At 38.3% G+C, this 17,365-nt stretch overlaps 1 protein-coding gene across 5 annotated transcripts in view; it reads right to left on the bottom strand.

Moving 5' to 3' along the window:
• RFX8 (regulatory factor X8) overlaps positions 1-17,365 on the bottom strand; it is a 264,352-nt gene that overhangs the window by 152,425 nt on the left and 94,562 nt on the right. Inside the window, exon 4 of one of the 5 annotated variants that reach the window (XM_040454065.1) lies at positions 14,698-14,847. The exons of 3 other annotated variants lie outside the window; for them this stretch is intronic. In XM_040454065.1, coding sequence (XP_040309999.1) covers positions 14,698-14,769 — 72 coding nt within the window. In that variant the 5' untranslated portion in view covers positions 14,770-14,847. Of the gene's footprint in view, positions 1-14,697; positions 14,848-17,365 lie in introns of those variants that run through there. One more of the 5 variants, XM_040454066.1, reaches the window with a different exon arrangement.

The following is a 17,365-nucleotide window of genomic DNA, read 5'->3' on the forward strand; positions in this document are numbered from 1 at the left end:
ATCTACCTCTATTCCTAGAGGAAGCCCTTGAGGGCCACAGAAGGTTTCACTGTTTGTGAAATGGGAATGAAATGATCTTATCAATAGGAATTGTTTTCCAAATGTCCTGAAGAGGGTCAGTATCCTCACTGTTTTGATAATGATGACCTTTGTGGGCTTCCCCTCACAGAGTGAGCTAGTGTAACACAAAGAACTGCATTCCTCAGTGGAAAAGAAAGGGCCTCAATGTGGAATGTGGGCTTACATTGCCTTTTAATGGCCACTGCAAAAGACAGCCCAAGTATTATAAAATGCCTTGATTTTTCTTTTTCTATTTTCACACCAAGATCTGTAAAATAATAATAAAACCAGAAAATTCTAAACTTGAAGCAGAGAATTACATCAACATATTTATCAGAGACCGAGTTTAATCAAATACAAATCAAGTCACATATTTGCAACATCTTAATTTGCACTAATTAAGAGAAGTTTTGAGTGATTTCCTTCCCCCACCCCACATAACACTTCTATTTTGGGATAGGCAGATATCTTCTCCACTTCAACTTTTCATTTATTTGGTTTTTCACTGATCATTAGCACTTAGCTTTCTTCCATGGGTTGTATTAGTTTGTGATCAACTTTGAAATGCTCTGAAGGAACACTGAGTTCAGAAGCCATCTGATGCATCTTGCCTTACATAAATGGATTTTTTACCTATTCGAACAACTCCTGAGCTAATAACATGGAGTAGGAAGCTTGTCATGGGAAAAGAAGATTGGTAGTCATTACCAGTGGTAACAGAGAAGCTATCTTTACCTTCACATCTACCCAAAAGGGTAATTACCTTAACATCCACTCAGAAAGAGACTCTTTCTAGCAATGCATGTGACTTTTCCATGGTTCTTGAGGCACTCCTCATTTGGGGGAGGCTGCCACTATTTAGTTTTACACACTGACCACAAACAAGTGGTAACTCCATTTCCAGACACAGAAAACCAACTTCCTTTTCTGATTTCTCCAGTTCCTGTTATCCAGGGTGGAGCCCAAGAGAAAAGGACTAGCATAGTCCAAGTTTGAGCTAAAAGCTTGGGCTGCAGGTGTGAAGAACAAGGTATAAGTGTTAATGGGATAATGGTTGGATTTTGGCTTAGAGGAGTTATAGGGTATATATATATTCTTACTTCTGAGTCCAGGCAGGGAGTATTGAATTGGATGAATGGGAAGACATTACAAAATTCTGAGGATTAGAACTCCCAGGTGCTGAGAATTTGTGTAAGACTCCTCTTCACTAGTGAGAAAGAAAGCTCTCAAACTTGGAACATGGCATCAGTAGGTGCCTAGAAAGAGCTCTGATAAAACCCAAAGGGCAGAAATTAACTCTGCTTACAGATAGCACTGAAAGCACTAATCTAGCACTAAGTAAGCACTAAAATCTTTCTGTTTCAACTTCAAAGAGACTCAAGGACGGAATGACTGTGCTCTGGCAGCTTCCCCTTTGATGGCTGGACCCCTCACCTCAGTGCTCCGAGGACAAGCCAACAATCTGTGTGGAGAGGGAAGGGCAAACAACACTGATAAAGTGCTTCCAAGGGACAGACAGAATGAATGCAAATATGACCAATCAATACCTAGATTCTATCTGATATTGCATCAAAGCCGACAGTTTACACATAAGCAAATACAATGAATCAACACATAGAAGCAATTTGAGAAATGTAAATGTAAAATTTTCTCATAAAATTTTATGAGAGCATGAGGTACCTATAAAGCTCACAAGTAAATAAGAATGTAAATATTCAGCTTGGTCAGACTCAATTAAATTGGTTGGATCTTTAGGGACAACAATAAGGCAATATGTATAATAAAAGTTACAAATTTGTTTTATGACTTCTTATAACCCAATGCTCTACTTTGGGAATTATGCCACATATAAATTATATACCTACAATTGTAAAAAAATAGGAATCATTTCAGATGCTTGAGAGTAGGGAATTGGTTAAATAAATTATGGCACCTTAACCTAAAAGCATATGGACATATCCCATTATTTTATAGATGAATGACACTCAGGAGTTTAAATTCAGGATGGTGAATAATTTTCTTTTTTTTTAATGTTTATGTATTTTTGAGAGAGAGAGAGAGAGGGAGAGCACATGCACAAGAGTGGGAGAGGGGCAGAGAGACGGAAACAGAGGATCCAAAGTGGGCTCCACGCTGACAGCAGAGAGCCCGATGTGCGGCTAGAACTCAGGAACTGGGAGATCATGACCTAAGCTGAAGGCAGATGCTTAACCAACAGCCCCTGAATAGTTTTTCATCTTATGCTCCAATTCTCTTAGTAGTATGTCTTAGAGTTCTAAACTGAAAAGGCCTGAGGCAGTATTTGGCCTCCTTGGAAGGAAAACCTGATCAATTAGCAATATTTGCCAAGGGGATGAGATGGAAGATGAGGTGTGGGAGGAGGCTCTATGCACCTAACCATGAGCCCTGGGTTACGGGGCTGACCAAGAGCACATATGAGCAGTAGAACCAGTCTCCTTCACTGTGTTCTATAACACAAGCCTTCAACTGGGGTTTGAGGATTCCCGTGGGTGGGCAAAGATATCCCAAGGCTACTCTGGAAGTTTCACAGGAATGTATTACATGACCCTCAATATGTGTATATATCCTTTCCTATAATGGATATATACAAGGCTGAGATCTGGCCTGAGTTCTCAAAAGTGTATTACCACTTGAGAAAGGTGGGCATGCTACTTCATCACCTGAAATCTTTATTTATTTATTTAATTTTATTTTAATTGCAGTAATAAATTACATGGATCTTCAACTTTATTTTATAAAATTATAACCTTTTTAACCTAATAGCAAAAAAGAAACAATATGCCAGCTCTTGGCATTGTTTATCTTTCATTAAATGCATAAGAAACACTTGATCATGATGTATTTAACTTAGAGATTTACGTCCAAAAAATTCTGCCTTTTACGTTTAATTTTGTATTGGAGTTGATAATATATTTATGTTGTTTTGATCAATCATGTTCTAAAAGAATAATTATAATGAAAAGTTAAACTGTAAGAAAAATTAATGCATAAAGTATTATGATTATACTGAAATGTAAAATTTCAGTTTCTGTACATTTGTTTTGTACGGTGGGATAACCCAAAAGGCACTTTCAAGCATAACAATATAGTCTGCAGACAAAAAGCTGTGGAGAAAGAGAATTGGAAATACAGATTCAAGAAGAAAAAACTACCTCAATTAATTTTTTTAATGGATGTTGGTGAGTATCATATTGTTATAGCTTTGCAATTCTATTATAAACTATTCAAGATTGATATGTTTTATTTTTGATATTCAAATATTTGCATCAATGCAACTATTTAAATTTATGTGAAAATTTTAAATGTCAACTAAAAATATGTAATGGAGCAAACATTTTTGAAATTCTTTTAGGGAGTATGTGACAAAAATCTTTGTAAACTACTATTCTTCAAAGGTAGTCTTGTTACCAATGCCTCACAAAGAAAGGTATCTTGATTAAATAAACTTGGGGAATATTTCAAATCCCCACTTTTAAAACTTATACCACACATTGAATATTCTAGGAAATCTTATGGTTAAAAAAGCATGTTAAACTTGGTTTAATCCAGTGTCTCAGAAACTAAGCTGATCCCAGATTTCTATTTTCTTAGATATCCCTTTTAATGTCCATGGAATAACCTTGGGGAAAAGCTGCCTTGTCATACCCCTCTATCTACTTAGATTAAATAAATGTTCTGATAAAAAATTTGTGAATCAAATAGTGAGAAAAGTAGAACAAAATAATGTTGACACATGTGACAACCATGCAAAACTGTTTCTGGCTGAAATAATTTTGGGACCAATGTCAACAGCTTAGCATTTCCTGTTTTTTCCTTTTGTAAAGTTGCTTAGGACAAAGACAAGAAGAAAAGGGAGAGGATGAGGAAGGGTGTGTCTAGGCATAAAGGAATTAATTACAGCTGGAGACTGATTGATTCAGGAGAAGGTCCTCAGTACAAAATAAGGCTCAGAGTCCCACGGGCCATCCAGATCCTGGAAGATGTACTGGGTCCACACCAAACATCAGTATCTAGGGAACTGTCTCAAATAAAGAAGTTATTTTACCTGTAGAGCTCAGCTCTTGAGGATAATTATTCATTGCAATCTGGTAGACACAGCAAACTTTATGTTTCATGGGCAAAAGGGCCAATCTCAAATTTGTAAATGAACGGTTTATGACATTTGGATAAGCCATCTCCAGCTCATGCCATTTCTCTAATAAAACATCTTGGGAAGAACTGGAGCAGCTGGCTGAGGTTTATGATCTCCAGGGGAAGCTAAGTTCTTCTTCCCAAAGAATTCATCTCTTGCAGGTGCTTGCATTTCTGTGGCAGACTCAGTTTGTCACATCTTAGTGACAATTTCCTATAAAATAAAGTCTCCTAACTTTAAAAGGAAGAAGAGATCTTAGGGGAGCAATGCCATATAAAATCCAACATGAGACTGTTGTCACCCACAGTGAACACATCTACTAGAGAGCCACCAGTCTCAGTCCTCTAAATAGACTTGCCTCCTGGATGAGGATCTGTACTACTGTAATTCAGCTAGGCCTACATCATGACAGGAGGGAAAAGAACAAGCTCAGAATACCATCTTTAGTCTCAGAAAAATATTTGGGCAGCTGAGCTCCCTAAATAAAGCTGTCAGTCCTTAAAAGTAATCTACCCATGATTATCTGAGAGTTTACCTAATCGCAGATTATCTATATTAATCGTGTGTGTGTGTGTGTGTGTGTGTGTGTGTGTGTGTGTTCTGAAAATAGCCACGACAATTACCTACTATCCTACATGTTCTTATATTTTTACTAAGGTGAAATTCAATAACATATAATTAACTATTTTTAAGTATACAATTCAGGGGCACCTGAGTGGCTCAGTCAGTTAAGAGACCAACTCTTGATTTCGGCTCAAGTCATGATCTCACAGTTTGTGAGTTTAAGCCATGTGTCAGCCTCTGCGTGGACAGCAAGGAGACTGCTAGGCATTCTTTCTCTCCCTCTCTCTCTGTCCCTACCTCCCCCTCTCAAAATAAATAAACTTTTTAAAAAAAGTATACAATTCAGTGGTATGTATGATATTCACAACGTTGTAAAAACTAGTTCCAGCTAGCTTCAAAAATTTTTCATTATCCCATAAAAATATGCCATACTCATTAAGTAATTACTCCTTACCACCACCATCCCCAAACACATGCCTGGTAATTTCTAATTTTCCAATCTCTATTGATTTGCTTATTCTGAATTTCTTATTTGCTTATTCTGAATTCCTAAGGAATGTTGGTCTATAGGTTTTCTTACAGTATCTTTGTCTGGCTTTGGCATCAGAATAATTCTGGCTTCAGAATGTATTAAAATGTGTTTCCTTTTCTTCTAAAATTTTGGAAGAGTTTGAGTAGAATTGGTGTTCAATTCCCTTTAAAATGGTGAAATTTAGAGAACTTTCAGGGAAGATGGCAAAATAGGAAGACCCTAAGTTCACCTCACCCATAGATACAACTAAATAGTACCCACATCACTGTAAATAACTCAGAAAATGACCTGAAGCCTGGCAGAACATACTATTCACAGCTAAATGTAGAGAAAAGGCCACATCAAAGAGGGTAGGAAGGGCAAAGATGTGGTTGAGAGCTAAACAGACCCATGGGACTGTCCACAGGAGGGAAGGACGCCTCAGGCATGCAGAGGAAAGAAAGCCAGATCCTCACACTAAGTACCCCAGGCAAAAGGAACCTGCATGAAAACCAGAGGGCCTGAATTTCCCAAATTATTACAATCAACACGTGGAACTTTAAAACTCAGCAAGCTCAGCCCTGGGAGAACCAGGAAGGTGATAGGAAACTCAGTGCCCACCCTTAAAGAGACTGTACAACAAACAGCTCTGCTGAAATATAGCATAGAAGTAGCATTTAAAAAATGCCTAGCATATGCAGGAGGTAGATTTGTTTATTAATCTCAGAGCATGGAGGGGCAGGAATCCTTGGGAGCCTTCTTCAGGAACAAAGGAGCAGACAGGTGCCATTTCCTTTCCCTGTCCCCCAGTGTAGACACAAGGACACCTGCAGGGACCAGTGCAGTGCCAATGCTCTCTAAATAACTTGCTAACACTGTGCAACTGGCCCCCACATTTTCCTGAGGACATGGCCCCTCCAGCCAGGCCTTGGCTCCAGATCCTTTCTCATAGCAGACCTGTGCAATCCTTGCTAACACTGCATGTCCCACCCCTATATCCTCCTGCCATATGCCCTTGGCTGGAATCATATAGCCTCCCAAAACTGACAGGGAGAAATAGAAAATTTGAACAGACTGATTACCAGCAATGAAATTGAATCAGTAATCAAAAGCTCCCAACAAACAAAAGTCCAGGACCAGAAGGCTTCACAGGGGAATTCTACCAAACATTTAAAGAAGAGTTAATACGTATTCTTCTCAAACTATTCCAATTAATAGAAGAGGAAGGAAAACTTCCAAATTCATTCTATGAAGCCAACATTACCTTGACACCAGATAAGAACAGCACACAAGAAAGAGAACTACAGGCCAATATCACTAATTAACATAGATGCAAAAATCCTCAACAAAATACTAGCAAACTGAATCCAACAATACATTAAAAAAATCATTCACCATGATCAAGTGGGATTTATTCCCAGGATGAAGGGTAGTTCAACATTTGCAAATTAATCAACATGATACATCACATCAGTAAGAGAAAGGATAAGAACCATATGATCATTTCAATTGATGCAGAAAAGGCATTTGACAAAGTACAAGATCCATTCATGATAAAAACCCTCAACAAAGTAGGTCTAGAGGGAACACACCTGAACATAATAAAGGCCATATATGAAAAATCCTCAGTGAACATCATACTCAATGAGGAAAAACAGAGCTTTTCCCCTAAGGCCAGGAACAAGACAAGGATATCCAGTCTTCCCTCTTTTATTCAACATAGTACTGGAAGGCCTACCCACAGCAATCACACAACAAAAGGAATAAAAGGCATCCAGATTGGCAAGGAAGAAGGAACACTTTCCCTATTTGCAGATGACATGATACTATATGGAGAAAATTCTAAAAAGCCCACCAAAAAACTACTAGAACTGATAAATGAATTCAATAAAGTCATAGGACACAAAAGCAATGTACAGAAGAAGTCTGTTGCATTTGTATACACTAACAACGAAGCAACAGGAAGAGAAATTAAGAAAACAATACCATTTACAACTGCACCAAAAATAATAAAGTATCTAGGAATAAACTTAACCAAGGAGGTTAAGACCTCTGAAATCTACAAAACATCTATGAAAGAAATTGGATATGACACAAAGAAGTGGAAAGATATTCCATGCTCATGGATTGGAAGAACCAATATTGTTAACATGTTTATACTACCCAAAGCAATCTACAGATTTAATGCTATCCCTACCAAAATACCACCAGCTTTTTTCACATAAGTGGACCAAATCATCCTAAAATTTGGATGGAACCACAAAAGACCCCAAATAGCCAAAGCAATCTTGAAAAAGGAAAACAAAACTGGAACTAGCACAGTTCCTGATATGAAGATACACTACAAAGCTATGGTAATCAAAACAGTATGGTACTGGCACAAAAATAGACACATGGATCAACACAGCAGAATAAAGAGAGTTCAGAAATAAGCCTGCAATTATGTAGTCAATTAATCTTTGACAAAAGAGGCAAGAATGTGCAATGGGAAAAAGACTCTTCAACAAATGGTGTTGGGAAAATGGGACAGCTACATGCAAAAGTATAAAACTGGACCATTTTCTTACACCATACACAAAAATAAACTCAAAATTGAATAAGGACCTAAATGTGAGGCTTGAAACCATAAAAATCCTAGAAGAGAGCACAGGCAGCAATTTCTCTGAAATCAGCCATAGCAACATCTTTAAAACAAAAGCAAAAATAAATTATTGGGATGACATAAAAATAAAAACTTCTGCACAGCATAGAAACAATTGACAAAACTAAAGGGCAGCTTATCAAATGGAAGAAGATATTTGCAAATGACATATCTGATAAAGGGTTAGTATCCAAAATATATGAAGTACTTATACAACTCAACACCAAAAAAGAAATAATCCAATTTAAAAATGGGCAGAAGACATGAACAGACATTTCTCTGAAGAAGACATCCAGATGGCCAACATAAGCATGAAAAGGACTCATCACACATTATCAGGTTAAGGCAAGTCAAAACCACAATGACATATCACCTCACACCTGTCAGAATGGCTAAAATCAAAAACACAAGAAACAAGAGGTATTAGTGAGGATGTGGAGAAAAAGGAACCCTCCTGCACTGTTGGGAGGAATGCAAAGTGGTACAGCCGCTGTGGAAAACAGTCTGGAGGTTCCTCAAAAAGTTGAAAATAGAACTACCCTATGATCCAATAATCACACTATTGAGTATCCCCAAAATACAAAAACACTAATTCAAAGGGTATTTGCACCATAGAGCAGCATTATTTACAACACCCAAATCATGGAAGTAGCCGAAGTGTCCACCGATAGAGAAGAATGGATAAAGAAGATGTTGTCTATACATACAATGGAAATTTACTCAGCCATAAAAAGGAATGAAATCTTGCCATTTGCAACAACATGGTTAGATCTAAAGAGTATAATGCTAGGCAAAATAAGTCAAAGTAAGATAAATACTGTATGATTTCACTCATATGTGGAATTTAAGAAAGAAAACAAAACAAATGAACAAAGAAAAAAGAGACAAATGAAAAAACAGACTCTTAAGTAGAAAGTACAAACTGATAGTTATCAGAGGGGTGGCAGATGTGGGGATGGGTGAAACAGGTGAAGGAAGTTAAGAATACACTCACTTTTTTATTAAAATTTTTATGTTTATTTTTGAGAGAGAGAGAGAGACAGAGCATGAGCATGAGCATGAATAGGGGAGGGGCAGACAGACAGGGAGATACAGGATCCAAAGCAGGCTCCAGGCTCCGAGCTGTCAGTACAGAGCCTGATGCGAGTCTCCAACTCACAAACCATGAGATCGTGACCGAAGTCAAACCGAAGTTGAATGCTTAACTGACTGAGCCACCTAGAAGCCCCCAAATACACTTATCTTGATGAGCATTGAGTAATACAGAATTTTTGAATCACTATATTGTACACTTGAAACTAACATAACACTCTATGTTAACTATAGTGGAATTAAAAATTTTTTTAATCGTTTTAAAAATGTTTGGTAGAATGCATCAGTAAAGGGATCTGGTTCCATGCTTTTCTTTGCTGGGAGGTTTTTGATTATTGATTCAGTTGCTCTACTTGTTATAAGTCTGTTGAAATTTTCTATTCCTTCCTGAGTCAGCTTTGGCAATTTGTGGGTTTCTAGGTAACATTTTAATTTGTTGGCATACAATTATATATAGTATTCTCTTTTAATCTTTTTAAATTCTATAAGGTCAGTCATAATATCCTCACTTTTACTTCTGATTTTAGTTGTGTCTTCTCTATTTTTTTCTTAGTTTAGCTAAGGTTTGCCTTTTTTTTTTTATCTTTTGAAAGAACTTAATTTTGGTTTTATTGATTATCTCAACTGTGTTTTTCATCTCTGTTTCATTTATGCTCACACTAATCTTTATTATGTTGTTCCTTCTGTTGGCATAGGTTTTTGTTTGTTCTTCTTTTCTGGTTATTTAAGACCTACATGTTCTTTTGCAATGAGACTTCACTGTCCCTTCATCAAGAGTTAGGGTCCATATCCTCTTATCCTGAATGTGTGGCCCTGTGACCCAATATGGCCAAGTGAATGTGGTGAAAGTTATGTTGGGTGCCTTTCAAGGCAAGGCCTTTAGCCATTGCAGTCTGCATTTTCTTCTTGAAATCTAGCTTCCGTACTGTGAGGAAGTCCAGGCAGCCATATGGAGAATCCACGTGGAGAACTGAGGACTCCACCAAGCTTCCAGCAGCCAGCAGCCACCCACACGGCAGTGAGGCCATCTTGGACCTTCTAGCCATTCCAGAGCCCCAGCAGATGCCATGTGAAGCAGTACTGCTTGATCAAGACACAGAATTGTGAGAAATGATAAATAATTCTTTTCTTTTAAGGTTATTTATTTATTTTGAGAGAGACAGAGAGAGCACAAGCAGAGGAGGAGCAGAGAGAAAGTGGGAGAATACAAAGCAGGTTGTGCATGGTCAGCACGGAGCCTGAAATAGGGCTCCAATCCATGAAACTATGAGATCATGACATGAGCCAAAATCAAGTCTCAGACACTTATCAGACTGAGCCATCCAGGTGCCCCTAAATAGTTACTTTCAGCCATGAGGCTTAGGGATGACTTATTACACAGCTGTGGAGGACTGAAACAGTAACCCCAGAGCTTCTCCTCCTACCGGGACCCCCTGAACCAGAAGGTTCAGGGAGGATTGTGGGAGGAGATGGCTTCAAGTACTCTATGTGAGTTCTTCACATGTGCTCAAGCTGAAAGAGCATTTCTGAATATGAGAAACGCTTTTGGGTTGCTGGTAGAATTTGTCGTGTCTGACAACTGCAAAGGGAGCAGAGCTAGGCAGTCTGGAGTTCAAAAGCCACGTCTGCTGTTTGGTGGTTGGTTGTACGATCTTCAGCAAAACACTTCCACTCTCTGAATCCCAGTGTGTTCAATAGGAAATGTGGGTATTTAGCAGGGCCTTTTAAAGGATTTAGTGGAAAAACTAAATTCAATGGGTCAAGCACGTTCAATGCTGCTATTGCTGATACTTCTCCATTTCCTTTTTTACCCCGCCTACAACATAACAGGAGTCCCACAGGACAGGTGAAAGTGGGTATGTTAAACCTTCGAGTGATTTCAGCATATTTACCAGTCTTAAACCCGGAAACTGAAGGAGGGACAAAGTGCCTCAATAACCTAGGGAAAAATTTTTTGAGACTTTTGGAAATATAGCAGACTTGTTGAAACACCATAGAATCAGCTACATGCATCATGAAATATAAATTTATGATTCTAGTTTTTATCTTGAAAGGGATAAAATTGCAAATTATTTTTCAAGATTAAAAAAAATCAAAGATTAACTGTATTAGAACTAAAATAAAATATTTAAAAAATCAAAGAAAAAACAGCCTGTAAACCATGACATGGAGAATTACATTATATGACCTCCTGCCCTCACCACCACCTGACAAACACCCCATATGTATGTATACATGTACGCATGTACGCATGTATATATGCACACATGCCTGTGCACACATGCGCATATGCACAATGTAATTGTGTGTGCATCTTTACGTGTGTCTTCATGCACGTGTGCAGTATGGGTGTGTATTTTACACTGCCCTAGGCCCAAGGGGCTGATGAATCATCGAAGTTAGGGAGTGAGAACACTTAGCCTGCCCTACCTCTGCCATGCACTTGGCATACAACCTTTACAGCAGATGTCTTTGGGGTATCAGCAGAGCTCACACAGTATACAATTTGCTCCCATCTCCCATCCTTACATGCAGCCAAGTTTCTATTATGTGAGGCCCCTGCCGACACAACAGCTAATTCTGCTAAATTGGACAACTGACCCACAGTGGACCAATCAGATTCTTTCCTCCAGAAACCTGGATTAGGGATTGAAGACAGCCAGCCAATTTATATGTCTGGAACTGCAGTGTGAATGTGAGCGCTCTCTGAGAGCCAGGGCCAAGAACACCAAGCAGACCTAAGAAGTGTGGCAAAAAGAGAATTCCTGAGTTCTCCAGGGCTTTCTACAGCCTTGTTTCTAGCCCAGCTTTATCTGTCCCTTTGGATTCCATGGAATACCCCTGAATCCTTATAATACATTCTATTTATGTGTCTGTTTGTTTGAAGTAACTGAGATTGGTTGCTGCTTCTAACCAAAACTTCCTTATAAGATACTTATCTTCATTATGTTTCTATTTCTTCACTTAAAAAACAAGGAAGTTTGATCAGACACCTTCCTAGTTCTAATTTACATTAATGGTACCTTCCTGGAGGCTGCCTCCAACATGATGCTAGGGTTTTGCTTACGTTTCGGAGAGAGGTGGGAAAAGACATTGCAATATTTTACTGTGTAAGTTGCTTCTCCAGAAGTTATACAAAGGTAAAAGCTCACTTCCTCCAGAGCATGCCAGCTAGACAGAGTTCATCTTTATATATATCAGATAAAGTCTATACTCACTAATGGAAATAAAAATGTCTGAGTGGAAAGGAATCTTTGCAAACAGAATCCGGATAGAATATGTTTTTTCAGATGAGAATTTGGGGTATGACCCCATAAACATAAAAACTTTCCTGTATCTATATCTTTTATTTTTTTAGTTTATTTATTTATTTTGAGAGAGACAGAGAGAGAGAAAGAGAGCATGTAAGAGAGAGCATGCGTGGGGGAGAGGCAGAGAGAGAGGGAGAGAATCCCAAACAGGCTCCATGCTCTCATGGAGCTTGAACACACTGTCACGTTTGACGCTCGAACCCACAAACTGTAAGATCATGACCTGAGCCAAAATCAGTCAGACACTCAACTGACTGAGCCACCTAGGTACCCCTCTATATCCTTTATATACTCTAAATTATAAAGTCCTATAAATTATATATTATATAATGAATTACATACTTATATTGTTAAGTATGATTTTGTTACTATAAACCTTGTCTTCCTAATTCAATTAAATATTCTTCCAGAGTAGAGGTCAAAATGTGTACTTCATGCTGTGAATCCCTATTGTGCCCAGCCCCATTTTTGTTATGTGGTAGTTACTCTTGAAAAACATGCAGTTAAGTTGCGTTCACCACCCAAATAAACCAAGGTTTAAAGATGCTCTTACCTCACTGAAATTCTTAGGATAAGTGTATGCCTAAGTGTATATATTTCCTGGCTAAAGGGACAATTGATTAAATAAATGAATGATGCCAACAAATATTCATTGAGCTCATGCTAAGTATCAGAAAAAGTATACTCACTCACCCCACTGCCAGGTGCCCACAGCTCTTTTCTGCAAGAGCAATGAACAAGGAAATGGAGGTGAGCTATTTCTGACAGAGGTTTATCTATGCATCCCAGAAGAATACTTTATACCCAGTAAATGCCATATTAATCCAGATCACTGAAGAAACAGATGGGATTATATGTACAAGGATACATAAGGGGAAACACCTTGTGAGGGAAAATAGGAAAGAAGCTGAAAAGGGCTAGGAAAGCCACTAGACCATGATGCCAGTCTGACTCTGAGTGATGGAGAGCAGGGAAAAAGCCTGGATGAAAGTCTCCTGGACTGCTATGCAGTCTGAGGAAGGTTGAAAAAAGCCATAGGAGTCCCATGGCTCCCAGAAACAGACCTGCCTTGATATTGTGCCCAGCTCAGTCACTGACTGAGAGCAGTCCATGGGAGGCATGCTCTTGGTGCAAAATGACGATGAATTTCAGAGTGGAGCAGCTGGGGTCCCTGATCAATTACACCCCCCGTCGTTGGCAATCTGCAATGCATGACCACCACAGATACTCATATTTTTGCTTCATTGAATTGATGATTTTACCTGAAAGAGCCACATCCCTCTTCTTTTCTTACAATGTCCATTCTCACCATGACAGAAGAGGTTATAGATCTCAAGAGGTCAGCAACCCTAGCCATTCAATTTTACAGTCTGAAAATCCCCATTAAGAAGTCCATTAGGAAGCTTCCAGGAGCCATGCTTTTTACAACCTCAGAAAGTGCATCTGACGAATGAGCATTTCCATGGTATCACCAAGATTTGTTCTCTGAGAAATATAAGGGCGCAACAGAAGTAGATATATGTGTGACAGAGAAAGACAGACAGACAATGGCCTATTAAGAATTTGCTCTAGCTAAGCTTTCAATGTGAGTATTTCAGTACTTACCCTGTTTTGATTAAAGTGAAAAAAACAGAGATAATGCAGCCAAATTCACTTAATATCAAGTCACTAATATAAAATCTATTTCATGGATTTTTTTCATCCAGACTCTAAGCAATTTGGCAAAATTGCAATACAACTAGCCAAATACTCACTGACATCAAAACACCATCAAGATTAGCACTAAGTAAAAAACAAAACAAAACAAAACATTGCTTTCTGAGACTAAAAATTACTTGCTATCAACTAAAGCAAACAAAACTTATTAAAACTCGACATTTTGTTCTTCTCTCAGTGTGTTGGGTAAACACAACAGAACCATTTGAGCAGACCAGAATAACAGTATAATTTCTGTAGAATTAAAGGGCTAAGAACTTACCCCTGCTTTCATGATGTCATTTTCTTCTACTCTTATTTTTAGAAAACTCTATATACATTAATCTGGAAGAAGGAATCTAATTATATTTAAATGATGTTTTCTAGTAGTTTCTAGTAGGTTAAGCCAGACTTGCAAATGGCTTAGAAATAACAGGTTTAATAATATTTGCAAAAGGCCTATCTTTGACTGGAAAACTAGACCCATTTTATGTTCATATCTTATCTTCCTACATAGCTATGGCAAGAAAAATAAATTTTGTTCAAGAAAAAGCCATTTGGCTATTTTCCTTAGATCTGCATGCTCAAGTCTAATTTGGTCCAACTCCAATGACTACAAGAAGCCAAAGGTAAATTTATACATATAGCTTATATCAGCTCTAAAAATTACCTTTTGTTCAGAATTCTCAATGAGAACAGGGAAAAACCTCCTCCCAATTGTATAATTCCTCTTCTTTAGCATTTTCTTCTTGAATATTCTTTCATTCAGCTATTCCTTCCACATTTGCTGATTATAATATGTCTATCATTCTGATAGGGTCTGTGGAGGAAATAAAATATGGGAAACACATCTTTACTCTCACAAGATGTTCAGTTTAGTTGGAGAAATAAGACATATACATACATCCCTACAACACATAATGGAGGTTTAAGGCTAAGACAGAAATTTTGGCCCCAATTCTTGGGTGGCATTTAAGGTAGAGCTTGTGAAAGATGTGTCTGAGATGAAAGCAGACAAAGAATGTGCCAGAAAATGAGAAAACAATGAGACAGAGAGGGAAAAAAAAGGGACAGCATGACCAGTTTTGTTGAAAGCAAGGCCCATTTAGGGGAGTAGAGAGATATAAAACTGGAAAGGTAGAAGGGGCCAGACTGGAGAATTTTTAATACCAGCCAGAGAAGTCACTAAATACCAGCTGGGAAGGCAAAAAGGAATCACTAAAAGTTCTAACAGAGAAGTGATGTAAAAAAAAATTTTAGGAAGCTGTTAATCTGGTAGGGATGTGCAGATTCCTAGAAGAGGCAAAAACAGAAACTAGAAGCCAGGAGGGTATCATGAGAATCAGAGCATGAAGCAAGGGGGCCAAGTTAGGATCATAGCAGTAAGAATGGAAAAGTGGGGTCTAAAGGAATAGCTAATAAAGAAGAATTGACAGGATGTGCTTAAGCAAATGGATGACAATGGCAAGAGAGATGAACTTGAAGATGACCCCTGTGTAAGCCTGGGCAATGGAACTTGACTATGCAACCAACAAAAATAAAAATAGTGAAGACAGAAATGCTAGTGTGGATAGAAGGAATGTAGATGGAAAGTAAAAACAATAAGTTTAACCTTAATCATATGGAGTTTGTGGTGTGAATAGTATGCCTGTAGTCACTTGGTAGGGAATACGGCACTAGAGTTCAGGACACAGGTTATGGGCTTGTGATTGTAACTTAGGAGTGAGGGGGAAGATGATTCCACAGGCTCACAGAAGGCCATGGAAATAGACAATATGTCAAGAGAGGGGAGCAAGACAAGAACAGAAAAGAGAGTTCAAGATAGAACTTTGGAAAGTGTCTCCCCTTGCAGATATATTTTCCTTTAATATGTTTGGGGAAGGCAGTCCCTGAAGTGTGATTGGCTCTCCATTATCATATTCTCCCCTCAGCTGCTCTCAGAACTACCTTGGGTTGCTTACACTGTTCTTCATCACTTGGACCTCTGTGTCTCCAGTTCTTCTTCAATAATTACACCTGGATATGGTGGTGATGGTGCAGAGATGTCAGCATGTCTCCTTTCTGGGGTATCCTTTATTTATCCATAAAACCACTCAAACAAGGCTCTGGGGCATACTGAAAACTTTATTAGAGTTTTGGGAATAACTACAGGAAATGATATGAGAGAGAGAAGAAAACTTAAGTCTCCATGCTACATAGATTGTCATATCCCAGAATCCTAGAGAAAAGAAAAAGCATTACTCCTTTCACAGTGTACATTTGACTTCTTAGTCTTGTTTTCATGACTTGAAACCTATCCTTCTATTTCTCTCATTAAACAAAAGCCCATTTACCTTTTTCTTGCAAATTTCACACCTCTATTCTGGACCCAGTGGAGTCTCTAACACTGGACCATAATGGAACACATGGAACTCAGGGAGCACAGGAAACTACTAGGACATTTCCCAGAATGTGAGCTAGTCAGTTTAGGATAACAATGCAGGTGGCTTCAGGATAACAGTCTACAGAGGGCTTTCCTACTACAAGTTCAGTCCCTGTTCAAGTATCTTCATGGTGGGAGGTGGGGATAGCCCTCTAAATTGTTCTACAGATAACATGAAAGCACAATCTCACATGCCTTTTTCAGGTACAAACAATTTTTCTCAGAGACAATGTAGTCTAAATACACATTAAGGAAGAGAAACATTTTCCTAAAGGCAATATAACCTATAAAAATTTCCCCAGTTTATTTGAAATAGCTTTTTAGATTGCTAAGCAGAATAATTTTTCCCATTTTTACTCCCCTATTCTAAGATGTGCTTATGGCCCACCTCTGAAACTCTTGGCTTTCTAACAATAGAACCATTTATCTTCCCCCAAAGACCTTGCAGAAACTCTGAAATTATAGTTGTCTTATAAGGAATTTGAGAGAAGTAGCCAGCTACAGTGGCAGAGGCATAATAGTCAGAAATGTAAAAGAATAAGGAAAATAGCAGTACAATTTAGGCCAAGAGAAAAAGAGATTTAGGGAAAAGTAGATCATAGTTTCATGTGCTCCAAAGAAATTAGCATAGAAGACAATGACAAAAGTCATTGCCAACCTAGATGTCATTGGTGACCATCTACAAAAGAGTTTCAAGAGAATGGGTGGGGGTGGAGGAGAAACCATAGAAGTTTTCTCTTCAGGAAAGAACAGCCATGTAAAGAAGGGGGAAAAGGACATGACAGCTTAAGACAGTAGGAGATTGGGGGTAAGGTTTTATTTAGGTGAGAAATCCCTGGAAAATGTTATAAACAGGAAAGATTTAAGACAGGCTTGTCTCTAGTTGATGAAGCATGGTGAGATGGAAATTAGAGGA

This window comes from Herpailurus yagouaroundi, unplaced genomic scaffold (assembly GCF_014898765.1).
Source record: "Herpailurus yagouaroundi ecotype Mexico unplaced genomic scaffold, PumYag 210, whole genome shotgun sequence".
NCBI classification, from domain to species: domain Eukaryota; kingdom Metazoa; phylum Chordata; class Mammalia; order Carnivora; family Felidae; genus Herpailurus; species Herpailurus yagouaroundi.